At 40.1% G+C, this 22,672-nt stretch overlaps 1 protein-coding gene across 25 annotated transcripts in view; it reads left to right on the top strand.

Moving 5' to 3' along the window:
- The window catches only part of Pum1 (pumilio RNA binding family member 1), a 107,549-nt gene that overhangs the window by 42,734 nt on the left and 42,143 nt on the right, over positions 1 to 22,672 (top strand). For 14 of the 25 annotated variants that reach the window (XM_040756505.1, XM_040756504.1, XM_040756503.1 and 11 more), the window contains 4 exons: positions 161 to 269; positions 1,111 to 1,289; positions 10,260 to 10,426; positions 12,432 to 12,702. The exons of 3 other annotated variants lie outside the window; for them this stretch is intronic. In XM_040756505.1, the coding sequence (XP_040612439.1) occupies positions 161 to 269; positions 1,111 to 1,289; positions 10,260 to 10,426; positions 12,432 to 12,702 (726 nt within the window). The remainder of the gene's footprint in view (positions 1 to 160; positions 270 to 1,110; positions 1,290 to 10,259; positions 10,427 to 12,431; positions 12,703 to 22,672) is intronic. 8 more of the 25 variants (XM_040756511.1, XM_040756510.1, XM_040756509.1 and 5 more) reach the window with 3 other exon arrangements.

Genomic DNA, 22,672 nt, shown 5'->3' with positions numbered 1-22,672 from the left:
ATAATAACAGAACTGATCACAGCTGTGTAGCCAAAACACTTTGATTGAGACCTCCAGGGCCCATGAACATCTTCAGTACCCTTGTCTAAAGAAAGTGTTGACTGCTGTACTTTCATTCTTTATGAATTCCTTAAAAGCATCTATTATTTTTAATTTGCAGCAGCTCTTGCCAGGTAAAAAGTTTTGGGAAACAGATGAATCCAGCAAAGATGGACCAAAAGGAATATTCCTGGGTGATCAATGGCGAGACAGTGCCTGGGGAACATCAGGTAATCTAGCTCTAGCGTCTCTACTGTGATTTATGCCTGTCTTAGAGCGCCCTCCCTCAGCACTTGGCAAGTCATGGGTTTCATATTAGTGGCAAAAGCAAGTGTCCTGTCCAGTAGTATAATTGCCACTAAGTAGCTTAGATGATGTAATGTATTAAAAATAATTAACACAAAATCAAATCTTCAATATTTTCTGAAGTGCTAATCACAGAATAATTTTAGCTCTGAATTTTCATTTGTGCTGCTGTCAGCTTGTCTGGAATTGGAAAATCCAAACCTGTACTTTGAACTCCATGATTTTTTTCCCTTGATGATCTGTGCCATATATGGGATAGTAATCTTTAAATGTGTGTGGGGCCAAATGAAATCACTAGGCACAGATTCTTGTGATAGACTTCCCCTGAAGAGGGCTGGGGAGAGCTGATAGAGGCAGAAACAGCAAAAGCAGATAGATGCCACAGCTTCTAGGGAGGAAAAGATAGAAAACTCAGCCCTGGACAAGCTGTGTTCAAGACAGTACAAGATGGAGTCCTCAGAAAGATTTGTTGCCAGTAAACAATGTTAAAGAAAATTCTTCAACTTGATAGAAGTGAACATTGGCTTATCTACCCAGCTATGTGAACTGATGTACTCTGATATCTTAGATAGAGGAGGGGTGTGTTCTGTGTCATTAGGTTATGCAGAATATCAGTGCTTATTGAAAGATCCAAGAGGAAACCTTGGCTCAGCCTACAGTGGCGGGTCTCCTGATTCCCAGACGTTGCTTTATCCACGAGACATCACTCATAATTTGTTTGGGCCTCTGGCTGCACTGTGTCATACTTGTGTATCTTTTTTGTAGATCATTCAGTTTCCCAGCCAATCATGGTGCAGAGAAGACCTGGTCAGAATTTCCATGTGAACAGTGAGGTCAATTCTGTACTGTCCCCACGATCGGAGAGTGGGGGACTAGGCGTTAGCATGGTGGAGTATGTGTTGAGCTCATCCCCGGGCGATTCCTGTCTAAGAAAAGGAGGATTTGTAAGTTGGCTTGAGGAACTTGTTCCTGTCTTTCTTCCCCTTCCCTCAAAGCAAAATGTGCCTTTTGAGTGTCCTAGGTACTCACAGCATTCATTACAGGGTGTTTTAAAACACTTCCATTGCACCACAGAGCTCAGCAAGTATAGCAGGAGAGGTAAACTACACTTCAAAGATGGAAAAGGGATGGGGCACATTGTGAGGTGAGATATGTGCTAAAATCAAAGTCTCAGTTAATTGGTCTATCTTTATTACAACCAAAAGCATAAGAGAGAAGGACTTTCTTTTCAAAGAAAGTAGAAGCAGGAAGTACTTGTTTGAGGGGAATGATTGGCCACTACGCAAGAACCTTATGTGGTCATCCTTGTTTTGCAGGCTAGATTTTAATTTTATTGTTTACTATGCCTATCCTTTTGCGGGGAGTTTGAAGTTTCTTTGTTTTCTGGTTCGTTTTTTAAAAATTCATTGCCACTAACTCCATTTATCCTGGCTGAATGGCAGCCACAGAAGCCTGTGCCTCCTGCCACTTCCTGTTAAATTTTAGCATTCTTTCTGAAGCATTGTGATTACTTTCTTAAAGCACAGTATCTATATGATCAGCTTTGTAGATTGACAACTCTTAAGAAATAGATCTACTTGAGTTTCCTTATTTTGTCCTCACTGGCTGATGTTATGGTGCAGCTAGACCACTAGAGATTCCTGAATGCTTCCTTCTTTACCTCCTAATTTGCTCTGTTGTGTTTCTTTTCAGCCCTTTTCTTGGAAAGTTGTTGTGGTCTAATGCTACCGAGTGGCAACTGTTTGAGATTCCTTTCCCCCATAGCATCATGATTTTGATTTCATCCATACGTGTATTTCTTCATGTGTTGCATTTGCTATCTAGAGTACTTTTTTGCTGGTCCTGTTTCCCTTCTGTTGCTTAAAAGTCTGGAGTAGTAGTTGTTGGTGTTTGGTAGTCTACTCTGTATACCAAGTACATTCTTGAGTACTACCCTTTTCAAAGCTGACCTGAATGCTTCTGGATCTTTTGACTTGGTTCAGACGTAGTGTGACTTACAAATCTGACAGGGAACTGCTTCTATGTTCCTTCTCAAGGGACTCCTTGAGGGAGAACAAGATCTACACTTTGGACATGAGGAATGGCATCCAGCCAAATGCTCATTTGCCTATCTTCTCAAGAGAAGACTGGAACTTTGTTTACACTTAATACCCACCTTAAACTCTAGAGAAAGTGTTGCCTTGTAAATATGACCTGCTGCTTTGAGTTATTTGCTGGAGAGAAATGAGTATGGGACACTCATCAGTTGTTGGTGAGGTGATCAGGAGTCTTGATAACAATGCCTGTGGATTGTCTGACCAGATTCTGGTTTGTGAAGATTAGTAACAGGCACACACCTGGATTGCTGTGAAGTTTGTAGGAGGGAGAAAAATCACTTGAATTAAAAACGTAGATAAAATGGTGGAATGGAATTAGTAATAATAGTAATGGAATACTTTTTAAGGCAGTTTTAGGATAAAGGAGGGTCCCATATTTAGTGGTTTTGAGAAACTGGTGATTTTTATCTCTTTCATACTGTTGTGCCTAGATGAAATTAAATGAGATCTGATAACTGCCCCACCTCTAATTGAAAACAGCAGTCCATACGGGAGAGGACTCTTTCCAGTCAGGTAATTTCCTAAGCTTCTGAGACAAGCATCCAAGATAATAATAACTGTGCAAATCTGTGTTCTCTTTTCTTAGGACAGTTGTGGGGAGTAAAATGTTATCCAGTATTTTGACTTCTGTGCCATGTGTAGATTGATAGAGGGAGACTGATGGGTATCAGGCCAGAGAATGGCTGGTCAGCATTGGTGTTGCATTCTGCCAATGCTTTCCCTATCCTGGGTTCACTCTGCTCTTTTTATAGAATGACACCTAGGGAAAACTGCTCATGGGAAATCTGAATCACTTTCTAGTTCTCATGATATGCATATAACATCTTTGAAAAGGGGGGGTGTCCCACTCTTTCTTAAAAGTACTTAAGTCTTAAGTTTGTAGTGCAAGGACAATAAGCCATCTACATCTAGGAGCATTGTCTATAGAATACTTACCTCCTGGTCAGAGCAGATAGGGAGTTTTGGCCCTGAATGGCCCACCAGGAGAGCTTGCTTAACTTTGCAGTAGTTCCATTTTCATGGATTTCCTTATCACAGCTTGACTAAAAGAATTTAGTTCTTTGTATTCCCTTCGCTTCCCTGTACTTCCTTGAGTTGATTTTGGTTGTGAAGGCTCTTAATCCAGTAGTTTTTGTTCTAAGACAAGGAATGCTTTTAGAAGGCAGCTAAAGGATCCTGTGAATGTGAGGCCAGCCTGGTCTACATAGTGAGTTCCAGTCCAGCAGGGCTATACAGAACCTGCCACAAGCAAGCATACAAACTACCTCACTTACTTTGTGGTTCAGCAGAAGAACCTCTGCATTGTTCTCACACTTACTGTGGATGTTAGCTAGCACGCCACTTTTAGGGTCACAGATTTTGGAATAATGAGAATCTTGAATGCACTAGCCAAATCTTTTTCACATTTTAGTTTTTATTTTATTTGTTCCTGGAATATGGTTTTCCCTCCCCATTTCCTGGGTTCAGAAGTAGTTACAAAATCATAGGAGTCACTCATTTCAAAAGTGCGATATTGGTCTCCTGGTTTTCTTCTAGTAGGTTGAAGTCTAGTTATTAAGAACATGAGCCGGGCAGTGGTGCCGCACGCTTTTAATCCCAGTACTTGGGAGGCAAAAGCAGGAAGGAGGATCTCTGTAAGTTTGAACCAAACCTGGTCTACAAATAGCTAGTTCCAGGACAACCAGGATGCTTATACAGAAACCCTGTCTCTACCGACCCACCCCTTCCAAAACAAAACAAAACAAAACACATGAGTGTTTTCTTGTGGTCTATCCCCTGCAATTATTGGATTAGTGACAACTACTCTTTAACTTTTGAAGAGATGTGGGAAGGTCTCCCCATGTTATGTCAAGCTCCTACTTTCTGACCTGGAGATTACGTACTTGTACTTGTACCTATTCATCTGTGTCACAATTGGCTTGGGAGGCTAGTATAGTAAAATTAATTTTTGTGTATTGCATATAGAAGCCAGGGGTTCGAGTTTCAACTGGACGTTTCATCTGTTTAACAGGGATTATTAGCCTTCAAGGAAGTCTCATACTAATGTAACAGATTATATTGATACTCAAAGTTAGTGTGCATCAATAACACTAGCATCATCCCACAGCTTATGATTCCTAGGCCTCTACCCTAGGGTTACTGAACTGAAATCCACTTTTCTTTTGGGGACAAGGAGTCACTGTATAACCCAAGCTGGCCTCAAACGCAGTCTTCCTGCCTTAGTACCCTGAGTGGTAGGCTTGCAGGAATGTGCCATCATACTTGTGTTTTTAAATAATACAGCCTCCCCTCCATGTATACTAAAGCTGAAACACACTCACTGTTAGAATCTCTCCTTGGAAGATTTTTTCATTAGGATGGAATAATGCCTTTAGGTTTTGGCTAGTTCCACAACTGAAATCACATATTGTAGTTTGCAATGTCAAACTTATAAAACATACAAAACCAAACCTTTTTATTGTTTTCTAATAAAATCAAACTTTTTTTTTGCCTGAAAGGTTTCTTTTTGCCTATTGGATATCATAGTGGTGTCTCTTACTTTCTGCACACCAGGAACTGGGTAGGTTATGCTCCACAATGCACTTTTTTAAGCTTTTGTTCCTTCTGAAATTAGTGCATATTTCAAATGGGTCCATGTCATACTTGAACTATTGTGACTTTTTTAGTGGTGTAGATAGTATCTCAGTCAGTGAAATGTAATGGCTGCATTTTTGATACTAATCTTAAAACAACAAGTTGTCTTGCTTAAGGATTGCTTATTTAATCTTTGGAATAACCCATATGGTAGATTAACTTATAGATGAGGAAAATGAGGCTCAGAGGCAAAGTAGGAGTCCTGGATTCAAGCTTTGCTTTCATTTCAGGTTTGCCAGGTATGACTTTTGAGTTGGGTTCTCATCAAGTTGTTCCACAAGACTACAGCTGCAGTTTTACTCATTTTATTGATAGTGAAAGTTTAATACAAAAAATTTGGGTTGGGGGCTGGAGAGATGGCTCAGTGGTTGAAAAATACTAGCTTCTCTTCCAGAGGACTTGGGTTCAATTCCCATCATCCACATGATATCTCACATCTGTCTGTAACTCCAGTTCCAGGGGATCTGACACTCACACAGACATTTATACAAGCAAAAACACCAATTGCACATAAATAAATACTTAATTTAAAAGAAAATTGGGAATTTTGGGGGGAACAAGTGTGCATAAGACCTAGTTTACTGTAAGTAGGCATGGAATACTGCTTATGTGGTACAGATGGAGGAGAGGCTCTGGTCTTCCTGAATCGACTTTCCACCTTCAGTAGGAGGATCTCTGGCTCCTTTATAGTTGACCGGAGGAGGCAGCCAGCAGTGCACAGGCCACCTCTGTGCCTCCTGGTTTTTATCAATGTCTGCTTGGCTCCTTGGCTCCTGTCTCTCAGAACCCTTTTGTTCCCACTGTGGAGAATTTGATAGAGCCTGAATGCTTTTGTGTTGTCTACACTACTGCTTTTGTTTTTGAACATTACCATTTAGGGTTATCTTCACTTTAAAGGAACCCATGCTAAGAAATGAGTCCAGCGATCTTTGCTTGTTTTGTCATTCATTCATCCATTCATATGTTTATTAAGCTGGTAGTTTTTAAAAAAAGTGATATTGTGTACTAAACAACAGGAAAAAACCGAGGACACATATTTTCCTTGTCTTTTTAATTTTTCTGTTGGAATTTAGTTATATTGTTTCTGAAATGTTGATACTAAGGGGGCTTTTAGGGGAAAGCTTTGGGTTTTTTCCCCCCCTCTGTTAGACCAGGCTGGCCTCAAACTCACAAAGATCCGCCCAACTCTGCTTGGATTAAAGGCATGTGCCACTACTGTCAGGCAGGGGAAAGGTTTCTTAAAAGTGCTGCATGTAGGAACATTATTTTAGACCAACTAAATCAGAATGTGTGTGGGTTGACCCCAGGCACCTTTAAATTTTGAGATTATGGTCATCAACTTGGACTGTAGAACCACTTTCAAGCGACTGTCTAGGAGGACCAGTCTTTGCTAATGTATATAGTGTTAAGTGCATCTGTTCTGCTATATTTTTACATGTATATAAAGCAACTTTCTTTTTTTTAAAGATTTGTTTATTGTATATATATGAGTACTCTATCTGCGTATACAACTTTATGTGAGAAACAGGCATCAGATCTCATTATAGATGGTCGTGAGCCACCATGTGGTTACTGGGAATCGAACTCAGAACCTCTGGAAGAGCAACCAGTGCTCTTAACCTCTGAGCCATCTCTCCAGCCCTAAAGCAACATTCTTAAACTTCTCACATGCAGCATTTCATTGCTGTTCATGACTATTTATTAAATAAAATTATCCTTGTTTTAGAGATAAGACATTAAATGACCAAAGTCTTAATGGCCAGTAAGTGTTGTAGATAGAACACAGAATAGATTCAGTGGATCTGTGCCAATATTTTTCTGAAAGACCACATATAACAGCAAACACCTCACCTTGATATTATTAAAAGCCACAAAGATGTCAAAAATTAACACTTTTATGCTCCTTTTTAATTTTCCCCTAAATTATTTTTATTTTTACACATATAGGTGATTTGCCTGAATGTTTAATTTATACTTGCATGCAATCTCCCTGGCGGCCGGAAGAGGGCGTTGGATCCCTAGGAACTGTTTTGACCTGCCATGCAGGTGCTGGGCTTGAACCCAGATCTTTTTCAAGAGCAGCTAGCGCTCATTACTGCTGAGCCATCTTTCCAGCTCCACTTTTCTGTTAAGCTCTTCACAAGCTGTTTTCCTCTCCCTCTCCCTCTCTCCCTCATTTCCCCTTTCATCTCCCACTTTCCTCCCCTCCCCCTTCTTTTTTTTTTTTTTTCCTTTCCTTTGAAACAAAACAAAGCAAAACAAAACGGAGTCCAATAGCGCACAGGCCAACCTGGAACTCACTGTGTAGCCAAAGTACCTCTGAGTTCTTGGTAATCTTCCTGTTTTATGACCCGAATGCTGGAATTACAAATTTGACCCCCAGCCCAGCTGGTCCCTCATATTTCTAAGACAGCTTTTTGTTGTTTTTGTCCTGACTAGCTGATAACTTGATGGTTCTGCCTCCCGAGTGCTGTGACTATAAAAGGGGGGGTGGGGAACATTTTTATGATCCTGAACCAGTATAGTCTTTAGGTAGCAGTTGCTTTCTCATTATGATCTTGGCATAAGGCAGATTTGATTGCCAGCCATTTTTGTTGTGTGTCATTGTTTATTTAATGAGCTTTTAAAATTTTGAGCAAAATGGATCTGTATGTATATACCTATTGGTCTATACACACCGTTTCTACAAGTGGAGACTCACCATGAAAATCAACAGGTAGGACCATCCCTTAGGTGCCTTACTTTCCAGTAGAAAGAGTTGCCAGTGCTCTGTCAAAGATTTGATGTTTTGATAGGGAAGAAAGTCAGGCAGCAAATTGTAGGAATAAGTTTTATAGGTAAAAACTAGCCCACCTCAGGGAATAATTTGAAAATATAGCCCTTGGTTGTGATATTAATAATATGATCTTGGTTATGTTTTCAGTGTAGGCTAATGAACAAATAAATGGGCTGAGCAGGTTTTGTAGGAAGCCCCTGTGAAGGTTGTCAAGGAATGAGAATGCTGAAAGTGAGCTGTGCAGTGATTATGTTTCCAACAGTATCTTGTTTGCTGTAGGGTCTTCCTGCTGCTCCTTTCTCCTGGTTCCTGTGCAGTTTTATGGGCAGGTCTTTTGTACTCTTTGGGAGAATATTAGAGCTGAACTGTTACTTTTGAGCCATAGGTTTGATTTATAGACTTGTGGAGATGCTTCATGTGATACTTACAGGCCATTGACATTAATGGTTTCTTTTTGCCATTGCATCGATATTCTCACCATCTTGACTGGTTTAATGATGATAAAGACAAGATGACGTTTATTTTGACATTTTGGTTTCACAGGAGGTTTTGACCCTCACCATCAAAGCACTTTTTGGGTCATATTTATTGAACTTCTGCTAGACAGTGTATTCATCTTTATAGTTGTAGCTATAAAAATGAAAACTCTCGTACTTTCTGTACTGTGGAGGCTGCTGCTGTGTCTAGTTATCGTGTATACTCTCTTGGCCTTCAGAGCCTTGCCTTCCCATATCTGCCTTGAGGCCTCAGGGTACTCCTTGAACGCCTCTGTTCTCAGCCGCATATTATAGAGGTACAAGTCTTCAAAGCACATCCTGCTGTGGCCACTGTTAGGCTTCGTTGTCTTGATGCCACTTGAGGCTATGCTGTGTGTCTTTTGGTCACAAGTATTCCTATTTTCATATTATCTGTGAACACTTTCTTTTCTGTGTGTATTTGAACAAAGAATGCCTTTAAAAGGAAAAATGAGCTCTGAAGCAGTATTCCACAGGCTCCTGCACTGTGGTTTCTGGTCTACTGATTTCTTAAGTCTTGGGGAGCTTCTGTTTTCTCTGTGCAACCTGTCACCTTTTTCAGTTGGTCTGCTCACAGCTAACTGTTTGCTGCTCTGTGCTCTCCTAAGTAACACTGGAGTTTAGTTGGTGATCAGATGTTTGGTGTAGAAGTGCATGTCTTTTGTCCACTGGGCTTGCCTTGTAACAGGAACTTTAATTTGAGCTGTATGCACTTGTTTCTTCCTCCATAAAGCAAGAAGCAGTGGTAGGAATAACAAGATTGTTTCTCTCATTTTATAAAAATGGAAGTTAATTAGTGGCCTACAGTGCCAGGGTCTGCAAAACTCCTCACCCTGAAAAGTTCACAGATAGTTGCTTTCCTTTTGGAAATAAAGGATTTCCCCCTCCTATATCCATGACTCATACTGGATGTTAGTAAGAAGAGACTTATTTACATTTCTTTAAGAGTCAGGACCTGAGTATATCTGGTACCACAGCCATTATAGTAGGTCCAGTGTTTGAAAGTGTGAAACATTTCAGAAGTAAATTCTCTTGTATAAAATTCCGCTATTATATCATCAGCTAATTTGCATTGAATTATGCAGGTAATGGAAGATATGAGTTTTTAGAGTATGCTACTGAAAAGAAAGATTTATTTTGAGGCATCTTTTTAAAGAAATCAATGTTAGCTGGGTGTCTGGTGCACATTTGTAATCTCAGCATTTAGAAGGCTGAGGCAAGAGGGTTGCCAAAATGAAAGGCCAACCTGAGATTTGTATGTAGTGTGTTCCAAACTAGTAAGGGGCAGCAAGAACCTGACTCAGAACAAACAAACACAAAAACAAAACAAACAACACAAAATAAAAAACAAACCACACAGACAAAATACAAGAATGTTAAGGATTTGGTGCAACAGGGTGAAACTGGGGTGGCAGTACAAGTTGGCAGTGCATATATTCCCAGATCAAGTAGAGACTAATTGAGTGAGAATGGTTTCAGATCACATTGAATTTTTATTTAGAAGAGTGGGAAGTTACAGAATTTTTTTGTTTGTTTTAATTTTTTAACAGGCGTAATGCTTTCCCTGTAGGAGTCATGCTAGACGGATTTGAGAGAAGTTGAGAGCTATACAGCTTTTACTGGGCTTTGGGCAGAAGAGGGGGTTGGGCAGAAGTGGGAGTACTTGGTATGGTAAGATGTCCTCAGTTCTGTAACATACCTGTCTGTCTGTCTTCCCCATTTGGCAAAAATTTCTGCAGTGTCCCTGCCTTTGTGTTGTTTGTAAACTAGACTGTAACGTCAGAAGTGGGCACAGTCTTGTTTCAGTTAGCATTTAGTGTAGTCTGGTGTCCACAGTGGGTATCCACAATTAGTTGATGATGATTAGTGAAGCTGAAGCTATTTTTTAAACAGGGCCCAAGGGATGCAGACAGTGATGAAAACGACAAAGGTGAAAAGAAGAACAAGGGTACGTTTGATGGAGATAAGCTAGGAGATTTGAAGGAGGAGGGTGATGTGATGGACAAGACCAATGGTTTACCAGTGCAGAATGGGATTGATGCAGACGTCAAAGATTTTAGGTTTGTATATTTTACACTTCTGATTTTTGGATGTGGGCTGTGGGTTTTTTGTTTTCATTTTAGTCCCTTCCTTCCTCTTTCTCTTAAAAAAAAAAAAAAAAAAAAAAGAATCTAGTATAGATGATGCCATAGAGGTGTAAACTAACTGGTAAGGTGGCATTTTAACAGCTGTCCATGTTTGATGCTTTGCCCAAGTGGTAGAATTTGCATTTGTAGGGAGCTGGGTTCGCAGAGTTATTCCACAGAGGAGATTTTAGTAGAATACTCAAACTTTGGTGTAGATGTTTTGAGACTTCCCTGAGTTTCTCCTGTACCACTATACACTAGTGCCTCTCTCTCACGTTGGATGGAGAAATAACTGAGAACTTGTGTGCCTTCTCCCATTTCATTTGTGTTCAGCAATTCCATTCCACATAGGTAGGCCTACAGTTACTTCAGGTTGAAGAAGTAGAAGTTCAAAGGCAAAGTAAGAGGGGCTCACTAAGTAACCCAGGCTGGCTTTGAACTGGCAACCCTCCTGCCTTGCCCTTTAAGTGCTGGGATTTCAAATGTATACTGCCACACCCAGCAAGTGGTTTGTTTGTAATAATACTTCCCATGGATACCTCTTATCCTATCTCTGGTCATGCCTGAGTTGCACATTGTACTCTGTAATAGAACGTGTATGGTATTACACATTTGTCTTCCACAGTTGGAGTCATTCTTGTTTATATAGACAAGCTTTAATTATGGTGTCTAATTTCAAAAAGTCTATAAAAATCTTTGTTCTGTGATACACATACAAATAATTTAATGCCAATCTAAACCTCATGGACGTTTATTTGAATGCACATACAAAAATGTATTTTACACCCTCCTAATACCCACTAGTAAAAAAATGTAGTTTGTATCATTTGCAGAACAAGTATCAGTTGTTTAATAAATTAATTTTGTACGTATTGAATACATACAGAATTATGAGTCTTTGCAATTTGAGGCAAAGGGCAATAAATGCTTATCTGTGTTCTTGGAATATGTTCAGCTGGCCTCACCTCCCTGTATCACAAGCACCCTGGAGCAATGCTTTGTGATATCTGACTGGGGCAGGAGGTGGTAGAGGTGATGGTGTATGTGAAAGAACATGACAATACTTTTAACTTGTACCAGTTGTATTCTTTTTTTTCTTCTTCTTCTTCTTTTTAAAAGATAAAGCGATTGAATGTAATGGGTTTGGAGGATACAGACATTTAACATAGGGTTGTGGTATATCTCAAGTCCCAGCACAGTACTCATTTAAATTCGTGTGTGGCCCAGGTAATGACCATTGGTGCCCTCTTTGCTCTTTGGAGTATCGTGACATGGAGGATGGAACATAAATACACTAGCTTTAGTTTAGCATTGTCTTTGGAGTAGGAGCTTGTGGTCAGGGATGAAGCTTTACACATTTTTGAACTGATTTACTTCTTCCATGTCTTTGGCAGATAGGGGTAGTGTTCAGCACTGGTAATAATGCAAATAATACACGAAAACCTTTCAATTAGAATCATTCGAAGAATTGGAATTTCCACTAGGAACCAACTTTAGGTGTTATGCTTTATTTTGAAACAAAGTCTTGTGGGTACTGGAGCATGGGTTTGAAACTTGCACTGAATGCGGCAGGGATCATAGGTGTGCCACTCTGCCTGGCCCAGACACCCACCTTTTCATTGTGCTCTGTGTTTCAAGAGGAGCTACTGCTCTGGTGGAGTGTGTTTTTACCCCTGTGTTTAGGGGGAGGGGGCATTTGTTTTTTAGCTTTTTGTGTGTTTCTTCAATTTAGAGTCCATGGTAAAGGTATTGTATGTTAATAGCTGATGATACAGATTCAAGAGGCCTCCAGGAGGGTAGGCAAACAATTGAAGAGTCAAGTCATTGAACTAACTTTCAGGACTGTTAATGAATTATGTCAAGGACATAAATTGGGGGTTGCTCTAGTGTCCCTCCTAGATCAAAATAAGGTTTAATGCCCTTTACTTTCTCTGTTTAGCCGTACCCCTGGTAATTGCCAGAACTCTGCTAATGAAGTGGATCTTCTGGGTCCAAACCAGAATGGTTCTGAGGGCTTAGCGCAGCTGACCAGCACCAATGGTGCCAAGCCTGTGGAGGATTTCTCCAACATGGAGTCCCAGAGTGTCCCCTTGGACCCCATGGAACATGTGGGCATGGAGCCTCTGCAGTTTGATTATTCAGGCACGCAGGTACCTGTGGACTCAGCAGCAGCAACTGTGGGACTTTTTGACTACAATTCTCAACAACAGGTACAGTGTGTGTCTTTGTCACCCTTCTCCTTTCTCTCTAGCCAGCACATTAATGGGGTTGTGTGTGAGCAAGGATGTTACCATTTTAGAATGCCATCAGCCAGCTGTTTTGGTCCAGCAATGAAATAAGTTTACAAAGCTCACCTTTCTCCTCGGGAAGCTAGTTCTTAGGCCAAAGTTGTTGGGAAGAGAGTACCCTGCTCTACATGTATCGTGTTTGGCTATTCTTTCCCCACCTCTGGGGATTGAATGAGCATTCTCCCAGATGTTAAATTACACTTATAAGATCTGTTGTATGCTTTTGCTGGTTTGTTTTGTATTAAAAATAACGAAGGGCTAGAGAGATGTCTCAATGGGTAAAAGTATTTGCTTTGAAAACAAGATGATCAAGTCCAAATGTCTAGCTGGACAAAGCTGTGCATGCCTAGTATGGGAGGTCAGAAATTGGCACATCCTGGAGCTTGATGGTCAGCCTGACAACCTAGCAAAAACAGTGAATATCAGATTCAATGTGAGACCCTGAATCAAAAAATAAGGTGGTTAAAAAAAGGTGGAGAGCAATAAAGGAAGACATTTAGTGTCCTTCCCTAGTATTTATTCATATGTGCGCAGAGAGGCACATGTATCCATTCTCAAGTGTGCATATCCAAAAAGGGAAATAAATAAGATCGTGAGCTCTCTTGTCCTTTACTTCAGTATAATACCAACCCATTCTTATCATTCATGTCTTTTGTTTATATTAGTTATTATAGTCTATAACACACACGATTAAACGTGTAAAACACTCCATAAGGTCTACAATTATTATTTTTTGCTGGTTTGTGTGTTTGATGAGAGAGAGAGAGACTGAGACCGAGACCTGTGCATGCAGAGGCCAGTGGGAGATATTGGATGCTTTCCTCTATTGCTTTCCCTAATTCCCTGAAACAGGGTCTCTCACTGAGTCTGAAACTCAGCACCTTGCCAGTTTTCTCGCCCCCACATCCAGTGCTGGAGTCACTGTGCTCACACTTGTACAGTAAGTCCTCTTACCTACTAAGCCATCTCTTAGGCTTAAGTGTCTTCTGTTGACAAGTTTTTGGGAAAAATTGTGGTTTTTTTGTTGTTGTTGTTTGGATAGTGTCTTACTGTGAATCCAAGGCTGGCTTGGAACCTGCTGCATAGTACAGTATAACCTTGAATTTACCTTCTTGTCTTAGCTAGCCTCTTTTTTCAATTTAAGTTTTTTGTTTTATTTTCTGTATATGAGTACTGTATGTCTGTGTACTGTGTGCATGCAGGGCCCAAAAGAGGAAAGAAGAGACTGTTTGTGAGCTGCCATTTGAGTGCTGAAATTGAACCTGGAAGCAGTCACCTCTTCAGTCCATTTCAGCCTCTTTGGTAGTACCGAGATCACAGGTGTGAGCCACCATGCCCCAAAACTATGGCAGCCATTTTGGAAGGCATAGTAGGACTAATTTATTAGAAAGGAGACAGCTACCCATGGGACCAGGCAGCTTCACAATCCACAGTCTGTACCTTTGTGTTACTTCTTAAGTTTGGACTGGGATACAATCCTTTTGTAGTTTTCAAAACTTTATGTATTGTCTTTGGAGATTAGTTGTACTGTGCTGTCATTTAACTTTTAACAGATGAATTTTTATTGGTAATTAACCAATCTTAGGAAGAAATCCCTTTGAAGTATGCTGTGAGTATATATGGTTGTTAAGTTTTTGTTGCTTTTGGTGGTACTGGGGTGGAACATGGTTGTACAGGTGCATAAGGTTGAGCCATATCCCAGCCTACATGAGATTTAGTTAGCAAACTTTTTCCATAGAAAGAAAAGTATAATTGGACATTGTTCTCTCTGTAGCTCCCAGTAGCTATGTCCAGCTCCATAAAAACTGTCTCTCCTTTTTCTCTCCTTGCTCCTTAATGGCTCAATGTATTCATTTTCTATCTTAATTGAACACTTTAAATAAGAATTTGTCTCTAGTATTTTGCTAACAAAATTTGATTCTCTTTCGTATAACTGTCCTTTACCTCATAGTCAAGGAGTCTTTTGGTTTATTAGTCTATGGTTTCATGTTACCAGGAATTTGGGAGCTAGCTAATTGTTAGAATTAAATACATATTAACTTGTATATATCAGAGATAATAGTTCTATAGTTGTACAATATCATGGGTGGATTTTCCACTGCCTAATTTAAACAGATTGCCCTTTGGAACCTGTTGAGTTAATGGCTTTTGGTAGATCTCTTTTAATTGTTTGCAGCATAGGTTATTGCTGTGTTCATAGAATGTGATGTGGGCATTGTTTTATCTTATGTCTTTGTTAGTGTTACTGTTGCTATGATGAAACATTGATCAAAAACAACTTGGAAAGGAAAGTTATTTGGCTTATACTTCCACATTGCATTCTATTATTGAAGGAAGCCTGTAGTTAGGAACTGATGCAAAGGCTATAGTCTGGTGTTGCTTACTGGCATGCAGCTTTCTTGCAGAACTCAGGACCACCAGGCCAAGGATGGCCCCACCACAATGGACTGAACCCTTCCACATCAATCACTAATAAGGAAAATGCTTTTACAGTCTGATCTCATGGGAATATTTTTTAATTGAGATTCTCTCCTCTCAGATTACTACAGCTTTTACAAAGTTGACAGAAACTAGCCTAATTATTGCTTCTCCCCCATACCAATGACATACTCAACTCCTGAACTGTATTGGCAGCCTCAAATTAACTACCCCCTCCCCTGAGTTTTTAAAAACTCTTGTCCTGGGCATCCAAATAACATCTGGTTGTCATTATCCTAATTTGCTATTTCATATCCTATTTCCAAGTGTCTCTCCAACCTTACTTTCCCAGGGTTGCCTATAGAGAAGTCAGAATTGTTAAGGCGGATCATTTATCAGTTGGTAGGTGTTATCCCCCCCCCCTTTTTTTTTTTTTTTTTTTTCTTCGAGACAGGGTCTCTCTGTAGCTTTGGAGCCTGTCCTGGAACTCTGTAGACCAGGCTGGCCTCTGCTTCCTGAGTGCTGGGATTAAAGATGTGCACCACCATTGCTTGTTAGGTGTTACCTTACTCTAACTTTTCTTACTTTTTTCCATTCAATGTTAGTTTCATTGCTGCTGCTGTGATAAAACACAGTGACCAAGGCAACTTAGCAAAGGAGAGGAGGGGACATTTGAATTTTTGGTTCTAGAGGGATGAGAGTCATTGCAAGCAGACAAGGCAGCAACTGATAGGCATGACTACAGGAAGCTGAGGGTTACTACAAACACAAGAGAGAGAACCAGAAGTGGCAAGGGCCTCTAAACTCACCCCTTAAAAATGTATTTCCTACACCAAATTCACACTTTCCTAACAACACCATCACCTAGGTTTCAAGTGTTCAAATATCTGAGCCTATGGGGGATGGTTCAGTCAAACCACCACACTTTTCATCACATTTTACTCATTTTTATTCTCTTTCTCCAAGGGTCAGCTGGGCCACTCAGCTTTGTTCATATGAAATTTCCATCTCCTTTGAAGTCCATTGTATGAGGTGGTTCATGGAAGAGCACAAGTTCCACAGGCTTTCTGTGTTGTCTTTGCCAGCTAGAAAGCTGTGTGAGAGCAAGAGCTGTCCTCTGATTTCCTTCAGCCAAATGAGTCTTTAGGGAACCATTCCTCCTATGCCTCCCTGATGCTCTTTGCATTTGATATACTTTCCCAAAGTAAAATTCGACATTGTATAATACCTGGGAAAGATTTTGAATATTGTTGAAAGGTTTGTTATACAAGACCTAGTAATATATTATTGCTGTATAATGGACAGGAAAGTTATTTCTTGGATCAGACGAACTATTTAGTGTCACTGTGTTGTCATCTGATCAAAAACCATAGCTCTTCACATCCAGATAACTTTCTTTTGGCACCTGCTTTGTGGATTGACTCAGGGAGATTATAGATTTGTTAGCTATGTATAATAACATTTAGTTTGTACCCTTTTTATCTGTAGCCAAGTATATCTTTTGGTTCTCTCCTTCCTAGTTCTCTGTTTAGTCATTAGGATGCATTTCATCATTTATTATATATAAATTATTATATATGTTATTAAAAAGAGATGGGATGGGGCTGGAGAGATGGCTCAGGATGTTAAAGCACACTAGCTGCTCTTGCAGAGGATCTGAGTTGGGTTCCCAGTATCCATGTAGGGTAGTGTCTTAAAGTTTCTGTTGCTGTGAGGAGACACCACAACCATAGCAGGTTTTTAAAATGATGATAGTTTTTTGAAGATTTATTTATTTATTATACATTGTTCTGTCTGCATGTATCCCTGCACGCCGGAAGAAGGCACCAGATCTCATTACAAAATGGTTGTGAGCCACCATGTGGTTGCTGGGGGTTGAACTCAGGACCTCTAGATGATCAATCAGTCAGTGCTCTTAACCTCTGAGCTAACCATGACAACTCTTATAAAAAGAAAACCATTTAATTGGGAATGTCTTACACTTTCAGAGATTTAGCCCGTTATCCTCATGACAGGATAAAGACCGAGAGTTCTATATTTTATTCCCTAGGCAGCAGGAAGTGAACTGTGTTTCACTCTGAGCATGGCTTGGGCATGTAAGAGCTCAAAGCTGGCTCCCACAGTGACACACCTTCCAATAGTCAACACGTGAGTCTCTGGGGGCTATGCCTATTGAAACTACCACAACTATCTGCTGGTAAACACACTCCCCCTTCCCTCCTATCCCTATTTCCACTGTGTAGCTCTGACTGTCTATAAATTCCCTGTATAGACTAGCCAGGCCTCCAATTCTGTTTGCCAGTGCTGGGATTAACAGTGCGTGCCATTTAATGCCCTCCTGACTTCAATAACAGTTGTGCCCACATACTTGTTAACACACATACATAAACTCAAAAATAATAACAAAAATAGATGAGACCATTCATATCCACACCATAGGACTTTACTGGGAGAAAGATTTCTCTGGTCTCCAGAGTTCAGAAAAACTGGTGGACTGCATGAAGTAACTGAGAATTGAAAATACTCATTGAGTAAATAGTATGACCAAAGCCTAAAATGCAAAAAGATCAGAGGTTTGTCCAACCTGGCTGGTAGTTTGGGTAGACTGTGAATAGATACTGTGCATTTTCCTAACAATGACAAGACATTTCTTAGGAACTTTTTTTTCTTAAAGCCCCTGTTTCTATCTTTCAAGCACTGAGATTGAAGGTGTGCTGTGCTTGGAATTTTAGGAGGAATGCCTTAGCTTTTGTGGTTTTGTGATGTTTGTTTAGAAACAGGTTTAGGTACTCTTATGTTAATCTATTAGTTAATTGTTGGCTCATGAGTGCTTCAGGAACCTGGGTTTCTGTTTGATACAATTGTATTCAATCATTTGATGTTAAGTGCTGCCAGTCAGGGATGGGAGGGATTAGTGATAACCAAGGAATTCCTAAAGGGGTGGTTGGGTTGTGTATTATACTAGTGACAGAACAGAGATGGGCAAGATAGATGTGCATTTACAGGATACTTGGAGTGTAAGCTTATTGTACAAGATTGCATTGGAAATTGAGTCCAGGTCATGGAAGTCTTGTTTGAGCCAGGTGTGTCTCAGACAATACTCCAAACAACTGAGGGTTAAGCTAGTGATCTGTGTTATTTTGTGTGTATGATTACTGTGTATTTTCTGCCCTTTGATTTTGAGTTTTGTACATGAGGAACAAAGGTTAGTCGTGTTCCTTTATTTTGGCTTATTTGCTTCAAATGTTTGGGTGGTTTAATTTGTATATTTAAAGAGTAACTGGTGTGGACATTGACTTATAAATACTCTCCTTGTTCTATTCCTTTCCATTGTGATGTTTACGTTTATGGATACATGATACAAACTACTAGTGAATAGGGGAAAGGTGAATTTTTGTCTCAGTCTGTTTCATTCTGTGGGCTTTGCATGGTTTAGTTTCCTCTCTGGTCATTGGGCTCATTCATTGTCAATCTGACCCCTCAGGTTTGTTTACCAGAGCAAGAGTTGCAGAAAGCAGGTGCTCTCTGCTTTCGTGGATGCTTTATTTTATGATGTGAGGAATTGAACCAGGCTTTTGTGCAGGCCCAGCAAGTGTTCTGCTATTGAGCTGCCTTTCCAATCCATAGTGTTTGAAATATGCTGGGTGTGTGCTTGCGTGTGTGTTTGATCATGCATATATGTATTTTAAATATATAGTATATAGAAAGAGTATGGAGGAAACATTACATTAAAAAGTCAAGATACTTAAAAGCTAAATCTGTATTTGCTCCTTTATACATAGGAAATATTAGCTAATAATGAACATGAAGAGGATTTTGGAATGCTTGTGGTCCACAATACAAGTGAAAAATGTATGTTGTTTCCATTTGCTTGTTATAATTTTTAGGTGTAAGGCTTTCCCCCACAATCCCAATTGAAGATACTGAAGAGATTTCAGGTCCAGAAAGACATTCATTAAAATAAGCCTACAGGATTGCCTTTTATGTAAAAGCATCTCTAGTTTAAGGATATTTTCTCTGCATGATATTCTTATTGATGTCCTTCTGGAGTGTTCTTCCCACTTTCTTGTTTTTTTCCTGTTGCTGCCTTTATTTATTTTATTTTATTTTTTTGAGATAGGGCTTCTCTGTATAGCCCTGGCTGTCCTAGAATTCACTTGTAGATCAAGCTGGCCTCGAACTCACAGAGAGCCACCTGCCTAATAATGCTGTGTTAGCATAGATAAGTCAGATTGTTGATATGTTTTATTTAGAACACAGTCAGTTCGAAAATAGCCTAATACATCATGAGACAGGGTCTCATGTTACTGGGACTGACCTAGAAAACTTAATTGTGTAGCTGAAGGCTTTCAGCTGATCCTCCTGTTTCTATCTCCTGTGTGCTGGGATTATAGGAGTGCACCACATGTGGTTTACAAGACTCCAGATTGGGGGAGACGGTGTCCCAATGCTCTCTTCTCATCAGCCAAATGCACTCAACTCTCTCTCTCTCTCTCTCTCTCTCTCTCTCTCTCTCTCTCTCTCTCTCTCTCTCTCTCTCTCTCTCTCTCTCTCTCTCTCTCTCTCTCTCCCCCCCCCCCTCCCCCTCTCTCCCTCTCCTTTATTAGTGCTTAGCTATCATTCCTAAGAGACTGTGAGCATGTGTGCACAACTTGATAGTGTTTTGTTATTGAGGCAGAGTCTCTCTTTGTAGCTTTGGTTGTCCTGGTACTTGCTATATAGATCAAGCTGATATCAAACTCAAAGAGATCTGCTTCCATCTGTCTGCCTCCTGTATCACACTGGCTTTAATGCAACCAATTTTTAAAATTTACAATTAACAATTTCATTATTATTCTATGCATTCTTTCCGAGGAAGACGTGATATTGAGTAGTGACAGGATGGTTGAAAGTTACCCTCAGTGTAGTTTTAATTTGCTCAGTTACACAGAAACATTTATTTATTTGGTAGAGAATTGGGTTTTAGTTTTGATCTCAGATTTCAGTTAGAAATTATTTACCTTGGAATTCAGGTCCCTCCCCAACCTGATGCTTGTTGTTTTGATAGTTTTTCTAGCCCTGGCTGCCCTGGACTCATTATGTTACCTGGCTGGCCTCTGCTGGAATTGAAAGCTCACTGTCATACTTGATTGGAATTGGGGTATTTGTCTGCCCTCCCTCCTTATTCCCTTATTTTATGTATGAGTGCTCTGCATGTATACTTGCATTAGATCCCATTATAGATGATTGTGAGCCACCATGTGGCTGCTGGGAATTGAATTTAGGACCTCTGGAATAGCAGCCATTGTTCTTAACTGTCTATCCATCTCTCCAGCAGTGGAATTAGTTTCTTATCTGCTAAGGAATACTGAATGCTTTTTGTTTCTTTTTTTAACATAATACTCGTTTATTTAATGTGTATGGGTGTTTGGTATGCATGTTTGTGTATGTACTGCTGACTTTTGTCTCATACATACAAACAACAGTGAAACTAGAAAGCAAAAGAAAAAGGAGAGACCCTTTGGTTCCTAGTGTCAAGCTTTTTACCCCAGCCCTCGATATCCAGTTTTGTCTTGTCCTCATTCAGCTTTATCCGGAGCATTTTTTGAGAGGAGTATAAGAAAACTGTCCTTCTATGATAACTTAGCGTCTTTCCTTGTGACATTAATTAATTAATTAATTAATTAATTAATTAATTCATCTATTTCATTCGTGGCGTGGTTTTGGAGGCACCTGGAACTAGCTATCTCTTGTAGACCAGGCTGGTCTCAAACTCACAGAGATCGAGATCACTTGGTTCCCAAGTGCTGCGATTAAAGGTGTGCACCACCACTGCCCTGCTGTCCTTGTAACTTTTAAAAATATTGTACACTCATTCTGTGTGCATGCATGCATGCATGTATGTATGTGAGGAGAGGGTTTCCCCTTCCCCATAGGCAAGGCAGCTTGTAGGACTTTTTTTCCTGCTATAGCAGGAGATCTGGTGATCAATTTGTCATCTGGTGGTCAGACTTAGGGTTGTACGTTTAGGTCACATAAAGGACTGGAAACAACTTTAGGAACTAGATGTTTGTTTTCTTTGCTTCTCTGGTTGGTTGAGGAGAAAGCTAAGGCACAGTGAGGTCCAAAGTTTATAGAGGAACCAAGGCCATTGTATTGCTTTAAGATAGTGAAAAATCAAGCTCTTATTAGAAAGATCTTTGTGGGTTTGGTGGTGAGGATTTAGCCCAGTGGTCGTGTGCTTGCTGTGCAGGACCCTGAATTTGACCACCAACACCAGGAAAACAGGGAAAAAAACCAAACCCAAACCTCAGGCAACATTTCATTTGGGAGTGAGTGTGCATATCTTCTGCAATTTGTAATTTATGTTCAGATACTACATTGCTTTCAAGATCAAGAGAACCCCAACCTCTAGTTAGTAGAGGTGGTTTTGTTTAGTTGTGGACCCCCCCTTTTTTTTTTTTTTTTCTTTTTTTCTAAACAGGGTCTGGGCATGCATATTAGGCTAACCTTGACTTCTGGATCCTCTTATAGAGTGCTGTGTTTGTGTTTACTACCATGTGTGGCAATGGTAGCATTTTTATGACAACTGTGATTATAACAGTAATGATATTAGCAGCATATTCTCTCTCTCTCTCTCTCTCTCTCTCTCTCTCTCTCTCTCTCTCTCTCTCTCTCTCTCTCTCTCTCTCTCTCTCTCTCTCTCTCTCTTCCCCCCCCCCCCTCTCTCCCCCTCCCTCTCCTCCCCTTCCCTTCCTGTCTCTCTCCTACTGCATGGTAGTGCTGCAGTGTGTGTTTTGAGATGTTCATTTCTGTTTGGAATAGGAACACTGCTTTTTGTGAAATCATACAGTGAGGGACAACCAAGGATGTCAAAGCAGTTTGTCATCAGATTGTGCCTTCAGTATTTATTGTGAATTCCTACATGACTTTGCTAGATTTCTTCTGCCATCTGAATAAGTTAGTATCAGCCTAGATGATCATCACTACTTTTCTTCCAAAAGCACTTCCTAGCAGCTCAGTTGCAGGTCATTGGCTCCTTTGTGGAAATCATGACAGTGGTATCAGAACTTAGTGGCTTGCCCACCAGATGGCATTAATGTGAGCTTTTCAGGATCTTCAGAGTCTGTCACTTGCCAATTTTCCAATTTTTGTTTTGAGCACTCTATTTCTAGTTACTATTGCACCAATTACATAAAGAGAATGCAAAAATTGCTGTAATCTAACTATAATCAAATCTGATGACTGTGGATGCGTAATTACCTTCTCTTAAATTGTTTACTACAATTGCTCTCAAGAAGAAAAATCTCCCATTTTTCCTATATTCACTAATTATTAAGCAGTCCTTACCACAGGCTATATGGGGGCTCTTGTAAGGCTTGTATGTGCTTTCAGTTAAAAGTAATGATCCTTACCTAAAATGTGACCACATGCAGGTGGGGCCTGTACATATAGGTTACATGGGTTGATTATGATAGTCATATTTGCAGTATAC

The sequence above is a fragment of the Mesocricetus auratus genome, unplaced genomic scaffold, assembly GCF_017639785.1.
Source record: "Mesocricetus auratus isolate SY011 unplaced genomic scaffold, BCM_Maur_2.0 Super-Scaffold_100014, whole genome shotgun sequence".
NCBI classification, from domain to species: domain Eukaryota; kingdom Metazoa; phylum Chordata; class Mammalia; order Rodentia; family Cricetidae; genus Mesocricetus; species Mesocricetus auratus.
The sequence above is the reverse complement of the archived record's forward strand: the minus strand, read 5'-3'. Positions and strand labels throughout refer to the sequence as shown.